Source organism: Notothenia coriiceps, unplaced genomic scaffold, assembly GCF_000735185.1.
Source record: "Notothenia coriiceps isolate Sejong01 unplaced genomic scaffold, NC01 NC01_scaffold00030215, whole genome shotgun sequence".
Classification (NCBI taxonomy): Eukaryota; Metazoa; Chordata; class Actinopteri; order Perciformes; family Nototheniidae; genus Notothenia; species Notothenia coriiceps.
The window spans coordinates 153485-164200 of record NW_011362916.1 but is presented as its reverse complement, the minus strand read 5'-3'; the positions used below and the strand labels follow the sequence as shown (position 1 = coordinate 164200).

Below are 10716 nucleotides of genomic sequence, written 5' to 3'. Positions count from 1 at the left end.
AGCTGTACCTCTTTGTAAGAATATTTACAAGAATGGAGTTCCTGCACCTCGTGTCGGAGTGAACGTACGGAATTGAAGAACCCACCCCGGTATCCACTACCCTTGTAGAGACCATTTCGGAAGTAGTACCGTTAACTCACAAATGACAACTTTTTTTTTCCAAAGAAGGCAGGACATAAGTCAATTATTTGTCTGTACAGCTCATTATTGGAAACTGGAGACAACAAACTTTTGAGGTATTTTTGACACGGAGAGTGTTTTCCAGGGGTGGCCCAGATTCAAGGTAATTCTTCACCCTCAACGGAACTAACTCCTGGGCGGCATCAAGGTAGGTAATGATTCTGTGCGCTCTCTCTTTTATATATATCCTCTTTTGAAAGTTTAGATGTAAGGTTCCGAATCATTAAGCAGAGTAATTAACTTAAAGGTTTTTTTTCTAAGTATACACATATTACACTAACTTTACCAGTGAATTGTTTTTTATAATGTCACGTGTATCTTTATGCATACAGACTACGTGTGTGATAAAAATTTATGCATAACACCTGGTTATATGATTGTTTTATTACAACACACATAGTCTTCGTTGTAAACACTTTAAACAAGAAAAATTTATTCACCTCCCGAAAATATATATAGATAAGTCTTATTTATACACATAAGTTAAGTCGTATAACTCAGTAAATAAATACTTATTACTCTGTCTAGACAAAATTAACAGTATGGTAAAGAGTAAGTTTAACCAGATTGCAATTGGCTTAATCCCTTGCGTATCAACACATGTATTTGCTTTTGTAACCGAACGTACGTAGTCCGTTCCTATTCGAAATTCTTAGAAACCTCCGGACAGGACGAGGAAACGATTGTAGTCTCAGTTACTTACGGAAAGACGCGAACTAAAGCTCAGGACGTGTAGGTAGAACAAACCAGACCTCGGAACAGCATATGTAGCTGAAGATCCTCAAAGCCATATCGACAGAGAGGACCAGACACATGAGAGTCAAAGACAGACTGTCGTGTTGTTTTGCTCAACTTGTGGCTGATGACTCGACGGAAAGACTGCAACTTGAAGTTTGGAGAAAACTCCAGTCAAATTACGCATACGACGAAACAACAAGACATGAGCTCGCCACGAGAAAGTACGGTCATTTGGAGTAGTCTTTGGTATCTAACATTATCGAATACTTGGTTATATGTTATGATAACTAGACTTCTATTACTTTGATACCACTCGTAAGTCGTTAAAACATTGAATGGTGTATTACAAGTCGGAGGCCGCCCACGTAGCTCTAACCACCACTAGAGAGGTTCTAGTTCCAAACCTAACGCCAACTTAAGTAGTCAGAGTGAGTCACCTGCAGAGTTATACGAGATTTCGAAAATTGAAGGATCCGGAGAAAGACTCCTCGACCTTGACAATGTTGTGATCATATTTGTTTGGCTTTTTGTGATGATTTCTTTGTCTGTTTTTGTGTCAGTCTGCAGAAGACCCCAACACCTTTCTTCAGACACGACCACTCTCCAGCCCTGTTGTCATCATCTGCGAAACCAACTGTATACTGGCCATTGGAACCATGCCCATGCTCACCTTCCCAAAAAAAGACATTCATGAAAGCGTGATGTATCTCATGGCATGTTATTACACCTTTCACCTCACCTATCCTAAGTGCATTGCAACACTTCTGTCTGTGGTGTAGACAGAAGTCCTCTTGGACGCCATTCACAACTGCGACATGACTACTTCATACAAAAAGGCTATGGCCGACTGGAACAAGTTCCAGTGATTAGTGATTAGGGCACTTATATATATATATATGAGGGGCCGCTAGGGACATTATTCAGAAATACCGTTCACATACACATGTGAAACACTCTCACACACACAACTAAAACCAACATAATTTACAAACATATGTAAAAATCTCTCATATACACATATGAAACGCTCCCACACACATGAAATCCAAAGTCATTCACATATACATGTCAAACGCACTCATATACACATGTGAAACGCTCTCACACACACCTGAAACGCTCTCACACACACCTGAAACGCTCTCACACACACATATAAAACACAGTATCCCATATCTGTGGGAGAGCGTTTCAGGTGTGTGTGTGTGAGTGCGTATCACATGTGTATATGAGTGCGTTTGACATGTACTGTATATGTGAATAACTTTGGATTTCATGTGTGTGTGAGAGCGTTTCATATGTGTATATGAGAGATTTTTACATATGTTTGTAAATTATGTTGGTTTTAGTTGTGTGTAGAGTGTTTCACATGTGTATGTGAACGGTATTTCTGAATAATGTCCATAGCGGCCCCTCATACTTGTATTCCTATTCAAAATTGTTCGCTGAGTCAAAAGTGTCATGAGAATTTCACTTGCGTTGCATTTTACAGTGAAATAATGTTCTCTTTTTCTCTAAAGACATATCTGATGACTGACCTTTACTACGCTGTTTGAAAACAATAAAAACATTAAAAGAAATCATTTGAGACTCATATTTTTCTTTATGCAAGCAGTCAAAGTTTATATTGATAGGATTAAAGATTTTTGAAGGTTTTGTCNTTCTCTCCCTCACACCAGAGAGTCAGGGACTCGGAGGCTCGGCTATGCGGCTGCGGTTTAAGATCTCAGGCACAGACTCACACCAGGTCCCTGCTCGTCCTGCCTCGGGCTGGAACACGCCCGGAGGCTATCGATAACCCGGCTTGTGCGGCATTGTGCCCGCTTAACCATTAAGAGCACGCCAAGCTAGCTTGTCGGGACAGGACCCCCTCATGATCGCTGATTCGCCGGCCGGCAATCAAGACATGGTGGCGTCGCCGCAGAGATTGAGCCATGCGCTGTGTCAGGCTGGAGGCTCAATAACAGTCGGCAGCGCTGAACGGAGCCCGCGACGTGTCAGGCCTGGGTCGGTGGGGCGGCAATCCAGGGTGCCTCCTCCCTGGACTTGTGAAAGGTATGGAGAGGCTCGGCCTGCTCCGCATGCCGCCCATGGAACCGCTGGTGAGCTCCCACCATCCAACCGAGGCTGGCTTCGACACCGAGAGAACCCACGCTACCGCAAAAGCAGACCGTTTTAGTCAGCGATGACGAACGGGCCTATAAAGCCGCAGCTTTGTCCGCCAGGGCACTCCAATTTCTCCTCGCTGCTGACCGCTAGCCAGGCGGAGCTCTGCGAAGACTTGTCGAGCAAACCCTGAGCCTGCGTATGGGACGAGATCGGGCAGCGATCCCGGACATTTGCCTCCGTGTGCAGCAGCTGTGCAGTCCAAGCAAGGGGCAAAGCACCTGGAAATTATGGTGGTAGGGCGAGGAGAGAGGCCAGGTGGCTCACCCTGATAGAAGCCTTCCAACGGGAAAAAGAGAGCGTTCTGGAAGCATGCCTATTGTTCCCGAGGGCATATTTGGCTCCGTCTATGCTTCGATGGGGCAGCTGAGATGCGAATCAAAAAAGAGGAAGAACGAGGCTCTCCAGCTCTGTCTCCCCCGAAGGGTCCCAGCCGCCCCTTCAACTGTCGCGCGGCAGACGGCTTCACTCAAAGCTGCCTCACCGTCCTGCCCCGGTTCAAGATACCGAAGCGCATAGACCACAGCCCGTCCCGGGTCCGCCAGCCCAGGTACGAGGCCGAGGATGAGGCTGGCCAAGAAGATCTTCCGGTTCGGCAGCTGCCGCTCAGAGCACAGCGATCCATGTTATTCAGCACCAGGCGAGGAAGAAGAAGGCGGGCGGCCTGACAGCCTCCTCTCCTCGAGCGAGAGATGCGGAAGTTCGCCTGTTCCCCAGGCTCCAGAAAAAACCACGTTTCCAGTGTCTAGATTGGTCATGTGTTTTCAGGGTGCCACCATGCCCCCAATCTTCCCGCCGGCCTCGAGTGATGCCAGAACGTCATCCTCAAGTTCAGCGCAATAAGGGAATGGACTTAACATCAAAAGACAGCAAGTTCCGCTGGCCTGTTTAAGTCACACAAACACATGTCATCCATTATTCCGTTTCCTAATAAATCTTTTCCACTGTCGTTTCCAGGCTGGAAGCAAGGCGCAGTCAATCAAAATGAAAAGAAATAACAATAAAACATAAACAGTCTGTCTTCTACGCCGTCTTTTGAGAGGCGGCTACAGCCTCTCCAAAAGGACGGACATTAGACGGGATTGTGAAGGGCAGCCACAAGACATAGAAGCATGCGCAGTTCGGCCGGGGTTTGTCAACCCTGGGGTAGCCCACCAGTGTTCAGACACTAGAGGTAAGCCATAACAACAACAGAACACAAGGGCAGAAAAACGACAGATAAACATCCAGACCGCCGACGGCAGACATACGTCTCTGGCGGGCATATTGATTTAGCCAGGGTGGGGCCCACCCCGAAAGCTTAACATTTCCGGGAAATCTGAATTGTCACGGGGGGGAGGCGCTCGTGAATTGTTTGTTACGGAAACGAGGGGTTTAGGTTGCCATAAGGCTGTTGACGGTCTTATTATAGGCTACATAACATTAGTTGGTTTTGTGGCACATTGTAACGGCTGTGGCCACCCTTGGGCAAGCACTCAGGTGCAAACTTTTGAGCGCACACCAGGGTGGAGAGGTGGAGTAAGGTTTGAGCGATGGAGAGAAAGGGAGAGAGAGGAGAGAGAGAGAGAGAGAGAGGAGGAGTATATAGTGAGGCAGAGAGCATGTGCAGCGTTTCTGCTTTGCGCACAGAGCAGCGAAGTTTGATGAGAGGCCCGGAGAGGTCTTATGAGAATATAATTGATTTGCCAGCCTTCCCTGTCCCTGGCTGGCTTGGCTAGCTCGTTGGTAACGTAACTGATGTCTTCTAGGGTTTGTTTCTGTGTGTAAAATGAAAGACAGCCCACACACCTATCATCATCAAACCGTGGGGGTCTTATTTCATTTACGTGTGATTTCTATCAACAACGTAAGTTGTAATCGATGTAGCCTAATAGAGATTTTACTACAGCAAAAGTTATTCTCCGTCGGACTCCTGGTAAAACACCCACGTCGTTATCTTGATTCTGATTGGCCAGAAGACATTATCAACGATTTTCTATTGGAAGACGATCACTAATGTTGATAAAAATTCCAAACCCGTTTCTAATCTTCGGTATTTCCAGACAAGTGACTGCTGAAATCAATCTTACTAACTGCTTGTCTGTGCAATTTACTCCGCGAGTTTGGCGGACCTTTTAGTTTGCTTACTTTAAAATCATTTTTCATGGGGTAAGCCATTTTTGTTGGTATGGCTGTAGCCTACCCAGTATACCCTGGCGCAGCCACTGAACATAATAATAAACATTAAAATGTTGTATTCAGCCTGATTAAAACAGCGGGCCCAAATCCTGGATGGGCGGGGGCCCGGCCCATGGGGCCCGCCCATCCGACGCTCGGGTCTGGTGACATCTCCGCTCGCTTTAAGGGAGCAAAAGGTGGAAGATGCTCAACAGATTCTGCTTTGCTTTCAAGACAGTAACACGGGGCTACAGGCTCCAATTCGCTGTCACCCCCCTCGCTTTCTCGGGCATTCTGTATTAACAAACCCGGGGGAGAGTCGGCCCCATAATTCTGGAGCAAGAGATTTTCTCGCTCTAACAAAGAAGGCCTATATCGATAATACCCGCCGAACAGAGTCAGAGCGGCTTTTTATCTCCAAGTATTTCTCGTTCCAAACGGGGAGGAAACGGATTCGGCCTAATTACTAGATTTGAGAGCTCTGAACAAAATATCTCAAGATATTAAATTCGAATGCTCAGCTACACAATCTCTGTTGGCGTCTCGTGGCGTCAACGTACTGGTTCACATCAGTCGACCTGAAAGACTGCGTTATTTCCACATCCAGATAATTCCCAACCAACAAAAACACAGGAAATATACTGAGGTTAACGCCTTTTCAGAGAGTGAATCTAGATTACGAAGATACGAGTTCCTTAACCCCTTACGGAATCTGTCTTCGAGATGTATTTGTACGATTGTAACAAGGAAGCCGCGATAAGCCCGTATAAGAAACAGGGTATGCTGGACAATATAATAGAAGAAACGACTGGCTTGCTTTGCACAGTACGGAGCAAGAGAACTATTACACAGACGAATGTCCTCGTAAAAACCTGTCGATCTGGGTTTAACAAGAATAATACACGAAAAGAACATGTTTAGTCCCAGAACACAAGATAGATAGTTTCCCTGGGCCTACAAACACAATAGAATTCGGTGCCCTTTACAGCCCGACCTGTCAGCAGAAAAGAAGTGAGAGCATATCGAGCTTGCCCGCGCAGTGCTGAGCTCCGTGAGATAATAGAACCAGGAGTTACTAACCTGTTAGATTCTGGATTGATTTTTGGTGATTTTACGAGAATAAGGCATGATATAACAGAAAAGCAATAGGAGAGTTTCATATCCCTAGTGGAGACTCGAAACGGAGTGTTATGAATGAGACTATAGGTTACTTACGTAACCCCAGTTATCAGAGTAACATGAAGTGGATTATCTCACCAGACGGCCCTTCTTGCTAAGGAGAAGCGAGAAGAGGTTGCTATTATTGGAATGACGCTGCGTTTGTCGCGCAAGCTACTTATAGGGTGGGTGGATTCCCTGACGTAGAGTCAAGATCACAGCCAATAGGAATTAGGCGTAATGAAGATTGACGCTTCTGTTTGAATACGCGTTGAGGCGCATCCCAATAGTGAGACATTCTCAACTTCATGTTACTCTGAGAGCTGGGGTACGTAAGTACCTTTTGTTTTCTCTCCCAAACACCCCCCCCCCCACTGCCTGAAACACCTCCATTGGACTCATTTGTTTACCTCTGTGACATAGTGACATCACTATGTAACAGTTGTGTTTCCATTGGCCAGCACTCCAACACTGTACGTGATAGGCCAAGGGGCGGGACATATCTGAGCCGTTGACCAATCACAACAGAGCCGGCCAGCTAACCAATCAGAGCAGACTGGGCTCTGGTTTTAGACAGAGGGTGAAAAGAGCAGGGCAGTATGAGAAAAATAAAGAGTTTTTTTTAACATTAAAGTATCAAAACATGTCACAGAAGGGGCACAAAATACAAAAATATACCTGAAAATTAGCAAATGATGTCCACTTTACTTATATTTCTAATATATTTCATTTTGTACTACATTGTGCGTCATATACTGTATATCCCCCAACCTTGGCCCTGATATTAGAACTGCTTTTAGCAATATGTATTTTGCATATGCCCTGTCAAAAAACAATTAAGATAAATTGTATAGCATTCATGTTTTTTGTGTCGCCTCAGTCTTATTGCCACTTCCAAAATGTTTGTAATGAGCCCCTGAAGATCCAGGCCTCGAGGTCGAGAACCACTCGTGTGTGTCGAGGGTTTTAAGCAAAATGTGATAATTGCTGCCCCTGAATTAAAGCTGGAGTTCATTCTGGCTCTAGAAGAGCTGTCTGGACTCATTAGGACTGTTATAGAGTTTTTCCTCCGTGTGCACTTCTTGCCGAATGTTTGTAGCTCCACATCACAAAAGTAAGACTCAAGTGGAAAGGATCAGTGTGTTGGTTAGGTTCATGTCACTGGAGCATGCTGTTGGCAGAATTAAACATTATGCTTATGCAGCTACAGCTAGCTGTCAAATTTAGCTAGTTTATTCGCTGCATCAACAGATGGGAATGGTTATAGCTGCACATAGAAGAGTGAGAGCAATATGGGGATCATCCCACAATAGTATTCCTATAACTCAAATGCTTACCTATTATATAATGAGAATGCTAAAATCAACCTCGAGTGATGCTACACACTTCAACGTTAGCATACTCCATGCTAATGTGGCACAAACAGTTGTACAGAATAAAATCCAAGATGTCAAGATACTATTTTTTCCAGTAAAGTAGTTCAAAAGAATCGCCAGTAGGTGTCAGTGTTGCTACACGAGCAGTGAGCACTGTATTTTGAAGAAACAATGATAGGGAAGTCTTACGTGAGTGTGCCTGATAATGAAAACGCTATATTTCGACAGTGAACCTGAAGTATTATTTTTCATGTTGAAGGTAAGCAAGGGATGTTACATTATATAGATATCCTCTCCTATGAATGTTTATGAAATTGTGTGGTGCTGTGCAAGGTTATTTAATTGTTCATTATTTTAACTGTGTTTGTCTGTTTGTTAGCCAGTTAGCAGCTAATGCTCGGTTGACAGCTGCTATGGTTGTAGTAGTAGCCCCGCATGGGGGTAGCCTTGATAATGAGCCCTCACAATAGATCCCCCATCGCTCATATTAGTATTAGGCCAGTTAAAAATTAAATATGGTGTTATGCTATGTAGAGAGTATCTGTATAAAGTGTTTGAGTTTATATTATGACGTGTGGTGTAATCTTTTATTTTCATTTTATTTAATTTTTGTTTATTTTGATTAGGATAATGAGATTCACAATTTGGGCCAGTGTGAAATCATTCTGTACACGCTACACTAACAGTAGCCTACTCATAAACTGGTATTAGGAGAATCAATATTACTGATTCTAAAACTCAGGTTTCTGGCTCATGTCTAAAATACCAATCCATTCCCAGATAGCAAAATATGAGTGAATCAATGTTGAAATATGGTTAGGCAGAAATATTGAATCCATGTTGAAACCCGGACATTGAAATTAAACAGAAAGCGCAAATTGTTTTAATGTTGAATAAACGTTGGACTTTCAACCATACTGTAACTGTCACTATCAATGTTGATTCAACCATCATCTAAATAGGAATCTACATGCACATTTTTGGTTGATTTTACATTGAATCAATTTTAGGAATCAACATTGATTCAACCATCATCCAAATGGGAATCTACATGTAAATTGTAGTTGATTTTATATTGAATCAGTGTTAGGAATCAATATTGATAGGAATCAATATTGATTCAACCATCATCAAAATGGGAATCTACATATACATTTTAGTTGATTTTATATTGAATCAGTGTTAGGAATCAATATTGATTCAACCATCATCTAAATAAAAATGTAAAACTTACATTAAAATATTCAACTTTTCTAAGCATACTGTAACACATTAAAAAAGTGAATGTTTTTCACCAATGAGTACTCTGCGTATAGGTCTACATCTTAACAGACCATTAACAAGTGCAACATCAATACTGTACTGAATGAAGTGGTCCAAACTTGTAAACACACACTACACTGCAAAAACTAAGCCTCAAAAAACAAGAAAAATAAATAGTAAAATGAGTAATATATTACTTAAAATAAGAAAAATTATCTGCCAACAGAACAAGAATAATTCCCTTGCCAAGACCTTCTTAAAACAAGTAAATAAATCTAGCCTAAAAAGATCTACAGATATCTTAAAACAAGTGTTTTTAAACCAAAATTAAGTAAATTTGAATTGAAGCAAGGAATATCTTTAACAATTATAATCTTATAAGGAAAATGTGCTTGAATTCAGCATATTCTACTGCTTTTGTCCCAAAATTCTATTTTATGTTAGGCAACATATCTTAAATCCAGTGCAGCTTCACTTTAAACAGGTACATTTGTCTAGATAAAGATAAGATTTAAGAATTATTTTCTTAAAATGTAGAAAAATCTACTTAAATTCAGCATTTGGTGCTATTAAAATATTCTTAAAATAAGGCTAAATACCAAGAAGCGTAGAGACAAAACCTTCAAAAATGTTTAATCCTATCAATATAAACTTTGACTGCTTGCATAAAGAAAAATATGAGTCTCAAATGATTTCTTTTAATGTTTTTATTGTTTTCAAACCGCGTAGTAAAGGTCAGTCATCAGATATGTCTTTAGAGAAAAAGAGAACATTATTTCACTGTAAAATGCAACGCAAGTGAAATTCTCATGACACTTTTGACTCAGCGAACAATTTTGAATAGGACTACAAGTATGAGGGGCCGCTATGGACATTATTCAGAAATGCCGTTCACATACACATTTCATGTGTGTGCGAGCGTTTCATATGTGTATATGAGAGATTTTTACATATGTTTGTAAATTATTTTGGTTTTAGTTGTGTGTGTGAGAGTGTTTCACATGTGTATGTGAACGGTANAAAAAAAAGTAGATGACTTTTTAACATTATACTCAAAGGGCCAGTAAATATCGTTCCCGGGGCCGGATTTGGCCCGCGGGCCGCCAATTGATTAGCCCTGCTATCAGGGCTAATCAATTGGCGGCCCGCGGGCCAAATCCGGCCCCGGGAACGATATTTACTGGCCCTTTGAGTATAATGTTAAAAAGTCATCTACTTTTTTTTTTTTTAAAGATTTTTTTTTTTTACTGGACTATAGTCTTATTGATGCATACACATTATTAGGGAACCTATAAATACTAATATTATTCTTTGCTTCATGTAATTTTTTTTAGGGAATTCACAAATGTTCTACAGCCCTTAATCTCAAACCGCTTTAATTTCATCCCTTGGTGTAGATAATCCTATTTTACAATTTAATGGTAGCTTAATGACTCTCAGCTCAAACCCTTTTTAATATGGAAAAATATCCTATTTTCCAGGTTATTCATTATTTCAATGTAAACTTAGCCTCTATATGTTCCTCCCGTGTGCACAGGTTGCTGGTAGAGCGGGTCTTTGCACAGTACATGGTTCCTCACAACCTGGAGACCACTGAGAGGATGAAGTGTCTCTACTACCTGTATGCCACCCTGGACACAAATGCTGTCAAGTAAGTCTTTTCTCACACCTCGGATCA

The 10716-nt window shown here is 42.1% G+C and overlaps 1 protein-coding gene across 2 annotated transcripts in view; it reads left to right on the top strand.

Moving 5' to 3' along the window:
- pds5b (PDS5 cohesin associated factor B) overlaps positions 1-10716 on the top strand; it is a 464227-nt gene that overhangs the window by 445645 nt on the left and 7866 nt on the right. For both annotated transcript variants that reach the window (XM_010787290.1, XM_010787289.1), the window contains exon 12: positions 10576-10689. In XM_010787290.1, coding sequence (XP_010785592.1) covers positions 10576-10689 — 114 coding nt within the window. The remainder of the gene's footprint in view (positions 1-10575; positions 10690-10716) is intronic.